This window comes from Fusarium pseudograminearum, chromosome 2 (assembly GCF_000303195.2).
Source record: "Fusarium pseudograminearum CS3096 chromosome 2, whole genome shotgun sequence".
Classification (NCBI taxonomy): Eukaryota; Fungi; Ascomycota; class Sordariomycetes; order Hypocreales; family Nectriaceae; genus Fusarium; species Fusarium pseudograminearum.
This window is the reverse complement of record NC_031952.1, coordinates 387783-404279: the sequence shown is the minus strand read 5'-3', so window position 1 is coordinate 404279 and position 16497 is coordinate 387783. Positions and strand designations below refer to the sequence as shown.

Sequence of the window (16497 nt, the reverse complement as noted above, 5' to 3'; positions counted from 1 at the left end):
TAGGCATAGCCTCAGCCCTAACGCTTACTAAACATTCTGATGGTAAACCAGGTTTAGAAAATAACCAAGGCGTCAGCATGTTAACGTGAGGGGTTGAGTTGTTTATATACTGATTCGTTATGAAGTCCCTCGGTAGCATATCATCACGTCTGTCAGTTATTTGAAGACCGAGCTTCACAGTCAAGAGACCCACTCATAGCTCAAAATGACTGAAGGTGGGGATTCAGAAGATCAGTGGAGCGATGACTGTCTCTGGCCTCGTCGACTGCTCCATGTCGCTTCCATGACATCCTATCCCTGGAGCCCAGGCAACAAATACGGATCTTACACAGAGCCCTACTATAACGCCGTATCTTATACATGGGGCCGGTTCCGATACAAGGATGATCATCCAGAATATGAGAAAACACGCCCCCTCGCTGTCAATGGCGTCTCTTGGCAACTTCCGCGAATGCGCCCGTCTCATTTCACGGCCGATGACATGCACGAACTTCTCAAAGCTGCTACATGTCCTGAAGACGAGGAATATGCAGTGGAATTCATATGGCTTGACGTTGCTTGTATTGATCAGACTAAACCTCACACACCGGAGTATTACAGTGAGGTTGGAAGACAAGGGAGGATATTCCAAGGTGCTAGTGAAGTGGTGGTATGGTTGACGACCATCAACAGCATACGGATGATAGAGTGGTGGCAACGGATGAGCAGGGCCAAGACTCCTCTCAAACAAGTCCTGGTTGGCAGTGTCGAAGACTATGATGTTGACGAGTGGTTAAGAAAGCTACTGGCGGAGTTTCAGGATCTTAGAAAAGACCCGTGGTTTACTTCTTTGTGGACTCTCCAAGAAGCGTTCCTCTCTCCGTATGCCGTTATCTTCCTGAGGGACGGCAAATCCTTCTTCCGCTGTGTTGACGATGTTTCCTCTGGAGGATACTTGTCCCATCTCATCACGGTGTGCCAAAAGATGTACAGCTTCCTCGATCAGTTTCAACGATCTGTGTCCCGAAAAGCTACGTTTGACCAGACACTGTTTGACGCTGTCAAAAATGAGATTGAAGCTTTCGGATTCCTTGAAGGGTTCAATGAAGGAACATCGGTACTCAGAACGCTGGAGCTTGGCTATGATACCAGCTCAGCGTGGATGGGCAATCCGTTGATGCTTCTCCAAGCTTCGCACCGACGAACGTGCTATGAGAAAACGGACCGTGTGAGAGGCATCATGCAAGTCTTCGGGTTGCAGTTGGGCGAATCAGCACCTGATCATATCCCTGGGAAGGTGTACAGTCTACCTGAACTAGAAGATCAACTCGCAACCGAACTGCTCCGCATCTACCCTATTTCTAGTCAGCTATCCATACAGGATCGGTCGTGTCCGCCCCGTGCAGCGTGGAGAGTCAACTCGAGCATGACCATGATGCGCTTCTCTGAGCTACTCTGGCGACAGATGATTGGGCCAGATGGATCCTCGGTTGACGAACAAGACCTTGTCGCGGAGTCATATGGAGCGACGCTCGAGGCCGCAATGTTTGAAGACGTTCTCATGGCTGGGTTTGAAGGCAGTTTCACTAAGATGAGCACATTCTTCAAGGTTATGGAGAAGTGTATTGGCTCTGATACTGTGGAGGTTGAGCTGGAGCACAAGTACAGAGACGAGGTACAGGAAGTATATCCAGAAGACGTCTTGACGCGGACTCAGAAACTCTCCTGGTTAGCAGATCAGTCGGAAGACCGAAACATTGGCATTCTGTTTCTAGCATTGGTCGGGCCACCACCGAACGCGCCCGAGCTGGAGAATCTATGGTGCAAATGGTGTATTGGTTTGCTGCTTTGCCAGGAACCTGGACAACAAGATGTATTTCAGAAGGTTGGTGTGGTTACGTGGGATCTTCAAGCCATTGAACAAGTAGGAAAGGGTAGGAAACCTCAGCCAACCGACGAAGTGCTAGATGCGGACAAGTATTTGCTTGCGGATGGTCCAGGTTGGACGACCTTGAGTGGTTATTTCGGGTAATGGCTCCAAAAAATCTAACTATGGATGCCGTTATTTCCATCACTAAAACCACATCCAATGTTACCCGACATATGCGCATGTAAGTTCATCAAAGGATGGACTAGAGAATAGTACCCTTTCATTTGTTCGGTATCTTCTGGATTCACCCTCTGCGTCTGTAATATGGCGGCTGTCGTCCTTCATCCCACCAACTGTCATCCTTCCAACCAGGCCAGCTGGATACAATCCTCACAATTTCATCCTCTCCCACTTCCTCAGTCAATCCCTCACGAGTAAGCGCTCCATGTGCAAGGAGAAGATTCTGTATATCATCTCTACGCGTTATTTTCCTCTGCGTATCCAGTTCTCTGGTCTTCATAATTGCCTCTGCATAATGTCGTGAGCCTGTTAGTATATGATCGTAATGCGTTTCGCCGTTTTGCGTCAGACTGAGAGGTGTTTCGTAAGTGTCAGATAGTGGCGACATGTTGACACCCTTTTTGATAAGTCGCTTGACGATTTCGTAGTGGCCGTTGGCCGCAGCTCCATGTAGAGGTGTCCATCCAAAGTTGTTGGTGATAGATGGATCGACCCCCTGCTCAAGGAAGAAGTCAACAGCATTGATAGCGCCAAATACAGCTGCCTCATACAACTCATGACACCCCTCACGCTGCCTGAGGTTGATATCTGCACCATGGCTAATGAGTAACTTGAGCACTGTGGGTATTAGCACAATGACTCGTATCCGGGCATGCGACGTATCTCACCTCGTTTCCTCTTCAGACCTGCATTCCCCAGTAAAGGTGTTCTGCCGTTATGATCCCTCTGATCAACATTTGCACCGTGCTCTATTAGAATCTCGACAAGCTTGTAGTCTCCCCTCCAAGTCGCTCGGTGAAGGAGTGACTGTCCTTGTAAGTTTGTTAGGTTAGGTGACACCCCAAAGTTCAAGAAACTCAGGATAGCCTCGTGCTTTCCATTTTCCACGGCGAGAAAGCAGGCTGTTCTTAGGAAAGTAACCTTGATCTTGTCGGTGTCGTTCAAAGGTGAAGCTATAATTTCGTCTACTTCTGAAGGCGTGTCTTCACAGGCGCCCACTTCATCGTCACTGAATGATCTTTTGTCTTCCCCTCTCTCGAGTTCGTTATTGTTATCGGATGTTTCATGAGTTGAGAAGCGGGTGATCCGTGCCGACTCTGAATGTGCGTCGGACTCCTCGGACTCCGGATAGCCATGGCTTGGAGACGAACAGTGTGATGATTCGACTAAGCTTCGTTCAACCTCTGAAGCCGGCACAGTGGGATCAGACTCATGATAAGAGTCGGAGTACTCGGCAGAGGAAACATGAGAGACAGATTCAGAGCCATAGTCCAACTCAGAGCCAAACTCCGAACTGTCATAATAACGCGGCTTAATGTCATCCGGATCGCTTTCTCCTGTATCAGTGTACACTAGACCTGCCCCATCTGATATGTCTTTGATCTCAGTCGTCGAATTACGTAGTGCGGCCTCCAAGCAATCAATGTTTCCCTCATACGTGTATCGAAGCAGTTCCGTTTGACTTTCCAAAGACTCTTTTTGTTCTTCATCAGATGTTTTTGAGTCTAGAGATGAAGCATTAGAAGTCTCAAGCTTCGGCAGCGCAGATTGAATTTGAAGGGTGACGATAGCAGAAAGTATACCACGGATACTTTGGAAGAAAAACAAACATAGTATACCGAGAATCTTCAACAGCTCCTGGTGTGGTACACGTTCGGTACTGTCGCCGATTATCTGCTCAATGACAGATTTATAGTCCTTCTCCATGCAATGCAGTAGGATGCCGTGGCCTCTTTCAGTGGTGAGGTCAACCTCGGCGCCATTGCGCAATAAAATACTGGCAATGAAATCGAGACCACTGTCAAGAGCAATAGAGAGAGATGACTGTCCACATGGATCGAGCATGTTGATATTTACTTTGTCATTGATCAAAAGTTCAACAACGCGGGAATTGCCGAGATACACAGCGATGTGAAGTGCGTTGAGCGGTTCAGAAGACCATGAATAGACTCTATCGAAAAAGTCGATTGGAGAGACTTCGCCTTTCAAGAGCGTTGACCTTGTTTCATATGAATTGCGCCGGAAGACAACTTTAGTGTAACACAGTCTTTTGTCGTCGTCCAGTACAAAATTGTAAAGTGCGTTGGCCACCTCTTCATTATCCGGGATATTTGCAATCCTGCGATGGTGTTTGTGAAGATACTGGCCAGCGTAACCTTTCAGTGGAAAACTGTCTTGAGGTGGAAGTCTTGTTCTGGGACGGAACTTCGGGGACATCGCTGATACCCGGTTGACCAATGCTGGAATTGATAGGTACTTGATGCAAGCGACGGTTATTTTGGCATCGAATTCGGGGAATTCATTATGCTTGACTCTGTCAAAGAACTCTCCTGCAGATCTGTGAACATAGCGGACCATATCGTCGAGATCCACAATCAAAAGCCCACAGCATTCGGAGATGATCTCCTTCTCCTGGCGTAAGTAGTCGAAGGGGGAATCGTCATGGATCTCGGCAATGGCAAGAGCATGTTGAAGCTCATGTACTGAGAGTAATCTCTCAGAGAAAGTAACCCACCCCAACGTTGTAGTGGCGCGAACTGAACTATCATCTGCTTGTCTCCTTATTCTGATCATGGTGTCTTTGTACGCGTTTTGGAGATCACTCGGCAACGTCTCTAGAACATGTTCAAGTTGTGCTTTGTGTTGAACGTTACTGAGAGCATCCATATGTAGTCGAACAAGAATAAACCTGATTGGTGTCAGTAACTGCGTCTCCGGATACGGTATCCCGTGTTGCTAACATACATGTTTCCAGATTGACGTTTCACCACCTCCTTGATGCGCTGATGATAATTGGCGAATGGGCTCAGAGAAGGGCGAGAGTTGATGACAGACTCGATGTATCTATCCATGTCCTCGTCATTTGCTTTAATGGTATCTGTTTCAAACCCCTCCTGGAGGAACTTGAGATGGTTGAGGACGCGAGAGGTGACCATGATCTTCACCACAGACTTGATCTCCTTGAGACTCTTTAGTAGGCGTCGTCGGCTGTTTATCTCGAACTCGTCGAGAGCATCAATGATGATGAACATCCGCTTGTCTTGATTGATTGCGTTCAGCATCTCTTTGATATCATCCAGCTTTGGAGGTTGGACTTTGTCACTGATAAGTCCCTGGAGGCGATATTTCTGGAACATTGCAACAATGGTTGGATGGGAGTTGGTCTCCGCTTGACATTGTCGTAAAATGCTTCCTAGTAAGTCTTTTACATCTGGGCTTGAGGTGTATGATAGATAAAGATGCGTGACCATGGTGTTGCTTTTTCGCATTGGGTCTTCATCCACCCATGATCTCAAATGTTCGATGACGGTTGACCTAGTAGTTTTGAGATGTAGAAGTAGGTGGCGGAGTGCAATCAACTTACGCGAGGACGCTCTTGCCAGCGCCAGCTTTATTTGTTTAGTAAGGGCAGACTTTGTGTATGGGATTATTCAAAGGACACTTACGTTTTCCAGTATACCAGATTCTATCCACATCGTGTTCTTTCCATGTTGTGAAGAGTTCAGATGTCAAAAGCCATCTGCCGCCAATGACAAGATGGGGAGTTTGTTCTCTGATTCTCTGATGCAAAGTAGAGTGGCCAATCGACGAGAGCCATTCGAGTAGTTGGTCGCGATATAAAAGATCATCATGAGAATTGTCGTGATTAGTCAATGTTGCATCAAGAGTGCTCACGCTGATGCAATCTCTCAACGCCTTGTCGGCCTCGTTGAACTTGTCTAGAGCTGGATCTACCTCGTCATCACCTTTTAACTTTCGTACCCATGTCTCTGGATAGTGTAGTCAGTACCAAGGAGAAAAGACAATGTAGAATGAAGTAGAGAAAATAACTCACTCAGTCGTTTCTTAACCTGTCTTTCTCCAACGCTGCATATACCCAAGCAGCTCACAAAAAGCTCAACAATGCGCTTCTGGAGCACAGCAGGGGCCCTACCTCCTGCCAAGTGTTTGTTGAGAGGAATGAGAGACTCCAGACGCTTTGAGATGCGCTCAAAGAATGTCTCTACCTTGTCAAGGTCTGCTTTGACGGCGGCGAAGGAACCGAACAGCCATGCAAATGCATTGACGACAAGAGAGGCTGGCGACAGGATTGGCATGACCTAATGCCGAGTTAGAAAAATAAAGTCGGCGGGAGATGATTGTAGTCTACTTACAGCTGATGCCACCTGAACAGAAAATCCTAGAGCCTTGACGAAAGCTTGGATGATCTCGAGGTGCCTTCCAACCTTTCTGCAGGCTACCAAAAGCCTCTCATTTTTGTTTCGATCCTTTTGAAAGCTCTCGAGCCACTCAGTGGGATGCTTAGTGTATTCAGCCTTTGGCATCGTCTTATGGGAAGTTGCAGTCTCAGAGCTGAGAAATTCCTTCTCAGCCTGATCCCATAGCGCTCCAAGCTCTCCTTCAATGGTGAAGTTTGCTGCTTCCTTGGTCATGATGGGGTTATCTGATTCTAGACAGTCCAGCGGTATTTGCAGGAACTTCTAGTCTAAGCCGGTAAAATCCAAAGATGGGGTAGGTTTTGGGAGCGATACAAAACAAAGAAGATTGGAACTTTGGAGGTTGAGCAATGAACCATGCCGAACGACCATCCCGCACGAGATGTACCAGCTTAGGTACTCTCTTCACAATGGGTCCAACAATGAATTTCCTTGTTTTTGTGGCCGATCAGGCTCCGGTTTTGCTTACATACGAAAAGTCTTGCATTATGTGCAACATAAGACAGAGTTAAGCTGGGAGCCTGGTTACACCTATACGTATTGATCAGCGACTTAGCCACACTTGAAATACGATAGGCCTATCAAACGCAAACACATGCACAACAAATGTCCGGAGTGACGATTGTGGCACATGCAGTCATCAATGGTTATCCATATATATCGTCGAGTATGTCACCGCTGCATTATTGCTATGGCTGTGCAGGAATTTATCTTCTCTCCGGGAACATTGTTGTCTCAACCAGTATCTTGAGTGGCAGAGCCAGTCCAGGTAGATCTATTATTCTGACTGCGAATGACTGCTGTTACACGCCTATTATAGGATTCTGTTTCATGACTCGTAATAATAACTTGTTCTAATGCCAGGATATAGAAGAACCAGTTTCAGAGTCTTATTTTAAGTAATAAGATACTTGCAAAAAATGTTAAAATATAAATGAGAGTCCATATGTACTATCACTGTGAAGTATCGCTACAACAGGCAACGTGGTCTGTCAAGTATCTGGCACCAGTAATCCAAGAATGGTTCCATATATCCAATACTTGTGACTTCTAAATATTTGGCGGCATTTTAGAAACTTCAAGATATTGATCAAGCACAAGCCATAGAGTTGGGCGTTTATTGCATGAAAATGCATTAAATATTTGTATCAATCTCTACAGCAGCATATCAGGCATTGTTGATCGCCCCACCTGTTCAAGCCCAACAAGGCTGGCGCTTAATACGTATTCTCATGGACTGCATGGCCATCCTACTAACTCTTCAAGCACCTTTCGGGTTCAAGCAAGTTGATTTGTAGCTTCTCACACTTCAATCGTTCAAGGCCTTTTTCATTCAGCTAAAGGATTCCATACGCGCCTATCACCTAATCCAATCACAAACAGCTAGGCTTCAACGGGTTTACCACCTGTCTTGCAAAATCGACATTCCTGAAGTAAGGGCCACCCCTGAGTATGGACAATCAAAATGCAGATAGTAAGGCTTTACTTCCAAATTGGTCCAGCTGGCCACTGTACCCAACAACTTAAGGACGCCATGACCTGTCTCCCGCTGGTGTCGAAGACCCATACGAATCTATCGACCAGCCGGAGCCCTCAGAGAACATCACCGATGCGGCTCGAAAGGCACCAGTGCATCGTGACAACAATGCCCCTAATACCGTCACCATTACTTGTCACCATATCCGAATAGGTGACCTTCTCATGCTTCAAGACCGACCGTGCCAAGTTATTCGCATCTCGACGAGCGCTGCCACGGGCCAGTATCGCTATCTTGGTGTTGATATCTTTACTAAAAAGCTCTGCGAGGATTTCTCTTTCATCTCCAATCCGGCCCCTAGTGTCGTCGTGCAGACAATGCCTGGCCCCACGTTCAAACAATACCGTCTCGTCAAGTTTGATGAGGGCCAGATTGTAGCGAAGAGCGAGACAGGTGAGATTAAGCATGGCCTGTCCGTAATTGATCAAGCAGACCTTTACTCTCGCATTCTCGAAGCTTTCGATTCTGACCGTGGATCCGTCCGCCTACTCGTTATCAACGATAATGGTCGTGAGCTTATTTTTAACATGAAGGTTGTTCACGGATCAAGACTCGGATATATGGCACCGGAAGAGGGATTAGAAAAAGCAGTTCGCGAGAACAACCGCGATAACGTTGAAGAGGCCCTGAGGTTGGGGGCAAATATTAACGCGTTGGACAGCAGGGGGCGGACAGCCCTGTTTGCTGCCCTCGAAGCTCACAATAGTGAGATGATTAGCCTTCTGCTAGAGCATAAGATCAATCTTGGGGTATCGGATAATCTCGGAAAGACCGTGCTGGATAGATTGCAAAGAAGCTCTATGAGACGTCGACCAGTTCAGGTAGCTTCCATGCACCACACACACTAGACCAGTCCAACTACCTATCCTTGCACGACTCGCGGGTTAGAGATAAGGACCAAGTCGTGATCAAACATGTCGAACGTCAGGAAAGGTTAACCAGAACTACGCAACCTAAGCGACTCCTCATGGTGAATCAGATGTGGATCTGGAAAGTCGGTGCTGGTGAGTTGAAATGCATCTAGTACCTTTTGTGCTCCGTATCTTAAGTTTATAATCAAATCAGTCACCCTCGTAACTGCATGTCCGGACCGTCGGCACATCAGTCAAGTCTCTCGGCGCAGATCTCAACAACTGTCCAAACAAGCCCACCTTCAGCTATGGACTCAGTTATCTCCCGTGTCCTACGGCACGTCATTGGGTTCGTAGACGCACCGAATAACGCCGGGCTGAATGAGAATGTTTTTCATATATTTGAGCAAAGCATAGCCTACCGGGTAAGAGACCATTTGGCGAGTATTTATCACGAGCATATTACTGACTATCTTAATTGTCCAGGCCCAGGAAGATGCAGATTGCTACGCCAGCTTTAACAAGTCACAAAAGGATTTAAGCAAATTGGAAGAGGGAACAAGACTAAGGGGAACATCTAAGGCTCGACAACAGAAAACAATGGATGAGGCAATTGGGGACATGGCCAGGAACAGCAGGATGACTCCACCGATGGTGACGAGGACGTTGCTGTAGATAGGCATGTTGCTGTATGTCCAGACCTTTAATAGCTTGTCATTGTAGTCAAGGCCACCATCAAGCGCAAAAGCAGCAGTTTGGCAGGAAACCATGAATAGAACCGATGCACCTCCCAGCACGGAGTTGACAATGACAATGAGGAGGAAGGCGAAACCTAGATTCTCTCCCCAGTGATTGGTGATAAGAGTGAAGGCTGGACCAGACTCTCTATCAGCGTCGCTGAATTCATTAGCAATGAATCTATCTTACGGTCGTCTTCCGTTTGCTAAATCACGAAACCCATACACTTGTGGTATCACGGGGAAATCTTACTCCGCCCTTGAAGTAATCGAGAGGGAAGATTATTTATCGAGAGCACTTGGAAAAGAACTGGACTTTCATCCTAATAAGGGGTTAGAGTGGGATAGAGTTGTCGCTGTCTTTTCGTTGAATACTGTAAGTGAGCCTCACCCCAATGCGCTCCACCAAGTCTAATTCTTAAACCGAGATTGACTATATCCCCGTAACTCATGCAGACCATCGACTGAATGGCATTGCAACTCCTGTCGATTTTACCGCCTCAGCTGCAGAGCTTGAACAGCAACTTCGTTCGTCCAAGGCAAAGGCCCTGGTTACCTGCGAACCTTTACTTCAAACAGCACTCGAGGCAGCCAAACGATGTGGACTTCCAGACAGTCGTATTTTTCTACTTGAACTACCCAATCAAGCGTGCAAGGCGCCCTTCAAAACGGTAACCCATCTGGTTGAGTCTGGCAAGCAACTACCTGAGTTTCCGCCGCTTCAATGGCCCTAAGGCCAGGGCGCTGAACAAGTAGCATATCTGTGTTATTCCAGTGACACATCAGGACTTCCTGTGAGTACAATTTCACGCACCACTGCAGCGGGCTAACAATTTGCAGAAAGCTGTCATGATCTCACATCGAAGCATCATTGCCAATGTTCTGCAAATGACCTTTTACGAGTCAGCCCCTCGTAAGGAACAAGGTGTACTCACGCAAGCTGTACTTGGAGCCTTACCCTTCAGTCATATCTACGGCCTTGTCCCCATTACTCATTTAGGGGCGTTTCGAGGAGACGAGATTATCTTTCTGCCACGCTTTGAGCTGGCCCAGGCTCTTCGTGCTGTCGCCCAGTTCAAGATCGAGCAGCTTTGTGTTGTGCCGCCAATTCTTGTCCAAATGCTTAACAACGCGGAAAAGTGCAAAAAATACAATCTGGAAAGTTTGAGATTTGTCTATACTGGCGCAGCACCGTTGGGACAAGAGACAGTTGATTCTGTGAGGAAGATGTATCCGAAATGGCATATCGGCCAGGGATATAGTAAGATCACCCACGCCTTCGGTATAGGTCCAACATTGTAATATCAGATTTAGGTCTTACGGAGACTGCTACGGTGGTTACGTCAATGAACGAGCTTGATATCTGGGATGGCTCAATTGGAACGCTGATCCATGACACTAAGGCTAAGATAATAACCGCCGATGGTTCTGAAGTCACTAGTTACGATACACTAGGTGAACTCTTGATCCAAAGCCCTTCAGTTGTTTTGGGCTATATGGGTAATGACAAGGCTACTGCGGAGGCCTTTTTTTCGGACGACGATGGCCGCTGGCTACGTACCGGTGATGAGGTACTGGTTCGAGTGTTACCATCTGGTGATGAGCATTTCTTTGTCGTTGACCGCATCAAGGAGCTCATTAAGGTAAATGTATGAACAGTGCCCTTATAGTTTGTTAAGTTGGCGGGATGAAGCTGACATCGATCGACAGGGACATCAAGTAGCTCCAGCTGAGCTTGAGGCACATCTACTATCGCATCCGTACGTAGCGGACTGTGCTGTTATCCAAGTGCCAGATCCTCGCACTGGTGAGCTGCCGAAGCCTTTTGTAGTCAAGGCAAAGGCCGTTCTGGATAATGATGTCCAAGATAAAGTAGTGTTAGAGGCCATTCACAAACACGTGGAAGAGAACAAGGCCCGACACAAGTGGTTAAAGGGAGGAATTGAGTTTGTGCAAATTATCCCGAAAAGTCCAAGTGGCAAGATTCTAAGAAGACTGCTCCGTGATAAGGAGAGAGAGTCCAGACGTGTAGATAAAGCAAAGATTTAGTCAGTCGGCAGCTGTAGAGTTGCACTTCCCTTACATTTAATAAGCGAGAAACAAAACATTGTTATTGGTCTGTGGAACATCCGAATATTTATTTATCCTATACACCAATGGTCCTTACAACGCGGCCGGCCCGTCTCATGTATTTACACGTTCAATACACTCAAGTAACCTCATCACAACATAGGCTCCAGATATTGAAGTACACTATCAAGTTCTATCGACGTATAGCTATCAACTTGAATACGTCATGAATTTTCTTTCGCGTCCACTCTCGAAGTTGATGGTCGGACTACTTTTCGGTCTGTGCAGCTGACCCGAAGAAAAATAGATGCCATGAAACATTGGCGCAAATGGCTCTTTTCAGTTGGATAACTATTCTTTCAGCTTCCCAGAATAGCTCAAGACAATGATCGACATCTCCACATTTCCAACATTGTCCATATCTTTATTGGTTGCCTTGACAAGTTATTCGCAGCCTGATTCTAAGCGACGGCTGATCCCTTAGCAGAAATTCCCATTCAGTACATAATGCCACTGCAGTCTTCATTTTCGTCTTCTAATTTCCATTCATCTTATTCTTGATCCAAATCTACCACGTTTTGGAATCTGCAGATTCCTAATGATGGCAACTCACGGCGATTTAAGCGATATCGAGATGGCGACACAACCTCAACACCTGATCCAAGAGGCAAATCATGAAAAGGTCACATCTATGTCTCAAACAGAAACAGAGAAAGACCATGAGACGTCGTTAATGCTGCCTGACTCAACTCGAACATCCAACAACCGACGATATTCTTGGTGGCAGAGCACAGGGCCAATCGGCGCTACTATCCTCATAATCGGCACCCTGGTCATACTAGCCTCATTCTTCGTTCTTATTGTACTGTGGAAAGGAGCTGAATATGCTACCAGTCATAAAACTCCAATACTTCCAAACCTATGGAGGGCAATTGTCTTTAACGACAGGACTGCACAAGTAATAACCATTTGCTCTGCTGCGATTCGGACTTCCATTTCACTTCAAATCGGTGTGCTTGTTTCGGCTTTGGCTGCTATCATACTCGAGACATCGGGAACAAGAATGATCGATATTCCTGTTTTGTCTGTTGGCAGGATACAATCAAGCCCCATTGGTATGCTTCCTGTTGTTGTCAGACAAACAATGAAAAGTCTTTCGGGAGCTTGGCATTCCTGCATTATTGTCACATCGGTTATCATCCTACTTGTCTCCAACTTAAACTCCACAATACTCCTGTCTGACTTGGGAATATCTGACATCCCAGGTCCGCATGTCACAAACGACACAGGTATTTCCTTCAAGTCATCGGTTTGGATAGGAGGTCAAGATATCATGTCTTGGGCAGTTAAGCCAAAGGCACAGTGGCGCTTTGCTGAAACCCGACTTGGCAAAAGCAAGTTTGGTGATACTGGGCGGGTTTATCGTGCTTTTCTGCCTTTTCAAGATGAAGATACAAGAGCATCACTGGAGTATTATTCAGGGCCTGCCGTTGTCGCCAATACAAGGATTATTTGTGCCCCCCTTCCATTGTACGAGTTCAGCATTGAGTACAGGTTAGAGGACGCTCTGAATTCAGGACCAGCATTGTATTTACGGGAGAAAAGGTACCTCCAAACATTCGAATGTGGCATCATTGGAACTGCAGGAGTCAATAGAACAAGTTGGTCAGTAACTCTGTGTTCAAACCATACGAAAGGACCCGATCTTCAGCCTATTAACGAGTTCAACAACGAAATCACCAACGAGCTCAACAGTGATAAAACGCAGCTACTCGAAAGAGAGAAATATATAATGAGGGAGATCTTCATTATGAACACAACAGCCGATATCTGGTCGATGTTAGAGGAGGATGGAGTCATTCCTAAGCGACTTCAAAATCTATCGTCAAAAGCAGAAGGGTTATGGACGAGGATTTACGATTCAACCGGTGTCGAAATTCTTAGTACTACTTCTTGCTATCATAACATTGCCAAGGCAGGCATCTACAACGTCACAATGACTGGTGACGCCGTCTCAAGGGAGCCGCATTGGGTTCCTAATTTCAACTACTACGACGGTGCTACGTATGCCTCGGATAGACAGGGGTTCTTAAAAAACAAAACGAGTCGAATTCTGTCGCAGTTCGGTATAGGAGTTGAAACAAACGATACAGCGCAACGTGGCATTTTAAAACTCGACATCGGCCCTCTGACGGACGAGGAAAATACTTATGCTCCTGGACCAGACAAGACTGGCACAGACAAGAGCTTAGACGCTGTTCTAGATGAAAAGACGGTAGGATCGAACACGACATGGGACATGAGTGATGGTAATGGAGTTGTTCAAACATGGTCGGCGCACGAATTTTACCGTGCAGTCTTTCTGACCACTCTACTGATAACAGGGGATCCTGCACTTGCCATTCAAAGTGTAATGACCAGACTTCATCAGGTGGCTTATCACGAACTTCTGGATTACTACGACATTAGATACCCAATCACCACCCTGCATTTGACCGAGAAACTTATCCCAGTAAAATGGTTGGGGCTCGGTCTCGTTATTGGCATGGCCGTTGTGCACCTGATCCAGGTCTTTGTTGTTATTATTATTTTTCTGTCTAGGACTAGACTTTCTGCTCTAGGCAATGCGTGGCAGGCAGTCGCGCAGGCAACTCATGTCACGAAGGCTGTTGAGTCATCTGAGACAGACTTGGATAAAGATATCAATGTATGGGCAGAAGCTAATAGTCACGACAAAGACATTTATGTCTTGTCTCCGTCGCCACAAACTGGAAAGGTGGAACTTCGCCGAAGACAGCGAAAGGGCTGAGATATAGACTGCGAATTCTGAGGGAGGATAGGTCCGTGGTTTTGTACGTTGGAAAGATGTAGAGTTCAACTAATTTATGCACCTACTACTAGATAGTCCATACATAACCATGTGACTAACGAACTAATGCATGAATATCAATGATGTTTTCCCTTTCTTCGCGGTACGATGCCACCCAAGACGTCCTATATCAGCGGGTATGCTTACCCTGTAGTGTTTTTTCGAACCTTTGAGCGGAGTGCAAATTGATAAGATTTACCAGGGTGGTGGATATCAGATTACTGTCCCTTTAACTACCCGATGAGGAGATAAGCGAATACAGATCCAATGCGGTATATTTGACCAGATGAAAGAGGGAACTCTGGATTCTGTACGCAGGGTAGCATGATGTTTCGCCAAGTAATTACAGCGTTGCAAAGACTTGACTATGAATTTCTCACCGCTCTTTCCGCACTACTCGGCCTCTTTCGCTCGACAGAGCATATGGTACTGCAGACACCACTCAATGGAATAGCCTACTTCACCTGCTGGTTTCGTCGTCGCCAGTGTCTTACTTCGTGCCGCCCGTTATAACCCATTAGAGGTATTGATAACCTCGTGAAAACTGTTCATGTCTTAGAACCACGTATACTTATGGGTCTCAGGCCAAACTGCAATTCCTATTAGTTCGATACCGATGTGTCGTCTCACCATTCCTGCAAAAAAGGCTTATTATGGCTAAAATAGCAAATGTAGATACATATTACTGGTCGTCTAAAATCATGTTTGTGGTTGGAAATGCCCCGCTGCTAAACTTGATTGGATACATCCAAGAGATCGTTGAGTCTACTTTGTCTGGTCGGTACAAGGCCCTGAGACAGGCATGCATCATGTTGCGGCAGCTAAGATGGTGGCGGCATGAGCCGTCTACCTAAGGAGATCAATTTAGTGGAACGATCGAGCTTGAGTTATAGACCATGTGTATCTACGTTAGGGACTGAAAAGTCTCCAAGCACGAAGCCATTGATCCGAATTGAAAATCGTGGAGTTGTGACACATCCTTTTTGTCATCGGGGGTCGCACTTCAAGCTGTCGGTCCCTGAGACCAGCAGTGAAGGATGTCGTGTCTTGGTTAATTTCAGAGATCGGTGAAGCGTGAGAGGCATATGCAAATGGAAACGTTCTGACCGTGTCTCAGCCATGCAGAGATCATCATATTTTAGCACTGCCGGCTCGAGTCTATGACGAGGTTGTTTCATCGTCATCAACTAAAACCTGACTTTTATGTCGACTTCATGCGAAAGAGCTTGATAGCCTCTTGAGAAGGATGGCTGGAGATTTCCGGCGGCAACAATCAAGGCCCGATGGCACATTGTAGCCCCGCCCCGATGAGGAGCGACCTTGAGTATAAGAAGGAGGGAAAAGGACGACAAGAGATCACCATCATCCCAAGATCTCAGTCCATTTAACTCGCTTTACCTCAACGACTACTTGATCACGACTGTCTTGCACCTTGATCGCAGACCTGATATATCTTTTGTTTACATCTTCTACGCTTCGTTCTCTATCCTACAAATTCCACATACATCATGTCGGGTTCTAAAGCTACCGGTAAGCTACATCGCACCTTCTTGGTACTTGAGAAGCCAGCAAAGTACTTACATAAATCGAAGGTGCCCTCGTGACCCTCACACCTCCCAAGGATGATGGCAGCGCATGGCAGCTCAAACAAGTCGATATGGATAATTCTTTGTCCTCTGAAGACCAAGCTAACCGCCGTGCAATTGACTGGTGTTTTGGTCCGCTTTGGGTACGTAACATCCAATCCCGATATGAAACAACATGACGAGAGACTGACACCTCACAGCTCACCGGATATGTTGATGAGAACACCCTTGATGTCGGTATCAGTCCCGTGATTACTGGTATCAACGCTGGCAACATCACTGGAAATCTGAAGGACGGTGTTGCCGTCAATGTCGATTTGACTACCACCAAGGGCGAGACTAGACTGTACCTGAAGAACGGAAATGAAGTTTGGGTTGGCCTTAATCTCAAGATTATCTTCAATGGACATTATGAGAGGGACTATAAGATTATTCAATTATAGATGCATAATTGTTCCACCTTTTAGATTATAGTATTACAAGTTGCATTTCTTTACACCTCAGAATATTACCAGCGACACTGTTGAACGTGAAGGCATCA

The 16497-nt window shown here is 46.4% G+C and overlaps 6 protein-coding genes across 6 annotated transcripts; 5 read left to right on the top strand and 1 right to left on the bottom strand.

Moving 5' to 3' along the window:
• Window positions 1–205: 205 nt before the first annotated feature.
• FPSE_05428 (uncharacterized protein) lies at window positions 206–2011 on the top strand (the record flags this gene model as incomplete). Its single annotated transcript, XM_009258546.1, has 1 exon — window positions 206–2011. The coding sequence occupies one exon, from the start codon at window positions 206–208 to the stop codon at window positions 2009–2011; it is 1806 nt and encodes a 601-aa protein (XP_009256821.1).
• Window positions 2012–2153: 142 nt separating this feature from the next.
• Window positions 2154–6522, bottom strand: FPSE_05427 (uncharacterized protein; the record flags this gene model as incomplete). Its single annotated transcript, XM_009258545.1, has 7 exons — window positions 2154–2707; window positions 2758–4778; window positions 4835–5404; window positions 5454–5478; window positions 5536–5859; window positions 5925–6189; window positions 6244–6522. The coding sequence occupies 7 exons, from the start codon at window positions 6520–6522 to the stop codon at window positions 2154–2156; spliced, it is 4038 nt and encodes a 1345-aa protein (XP_009256820.1).
• A 1236-nt stretch (window positions 6523–7758) lies between these two features.
• On the top strand, window positions 7759–8691 carry FPSE_05426 (uncharacterized protein; the record flags this gene model as incomplete). Its single annotated transcript, XM_009258544.1, has 2 exons — window positions 7759–7780; window positions 7835–8691. The coding sequence occupies 2 exons, from the start codon at window positions 7759–7761 to the stop codon at window positions 8689–8691; spliced, it is 879 nt and encodes a 292-aa protein (XP_009256819.1).
• A 915-nt stretch (window positions 8692–9606) lies between these two features.
• On the top strand, window positions 9607–11480 carry FPSE_05425 (uncharacterized protein; the record flags this gene model as incomplete). Its single annotated transcript, XM_009258543.1, has 5 exons — window positions 9607–9807; window positions 9860–10102; window positions 10272–10692; window positions 10746–11074; window positions 11142–11480. The coding sequence occupies 5 exons, from the start codon at window positions 9607–9609 to the stop codon at window positions 11478–11480; spliced, it is 1533 nt and encodes a 510-aa protein (XP_009256818.1).
• A 1831-nt stretch (window positions 11481–13311) lies between these two features.
• On the top strand, window positions 13312–14310 carry FPSE_05424 (uncharacterized protein; the record flags this gene model as incomplete). Its single annotated transcript, XM_009258542.1, has 1 exon — window positions 13312–14310. The coding sequence occupies one exon, from the start codon at window positions 13312–13314 to the stop codon at window positions 14308–14310; it is 999 nt and encodes a 332-aa protein (XP_009256817.1).
• A 1568-nt stretch (window positions 14311–15878) lies between these two features.
• Window positions 15879–16399, top strand: FPSE_05423 (uncharacterized protein; the record flags this gene model as incomplete). Its single annotated transcript, XM_009258541.1, has 3 exons — window positions 15879–15900; window positions 15963–16099; window positions 16157–16399. 3 exons carry the CDS (start codon window positions 15879–15881, stop codon window positions 16397–16399), a joined length of 402 nt encoding a protein of 133 aa, XP_009256816.1.
• Window positions 16400–16497: the final 98 nt, after the last annotated feature.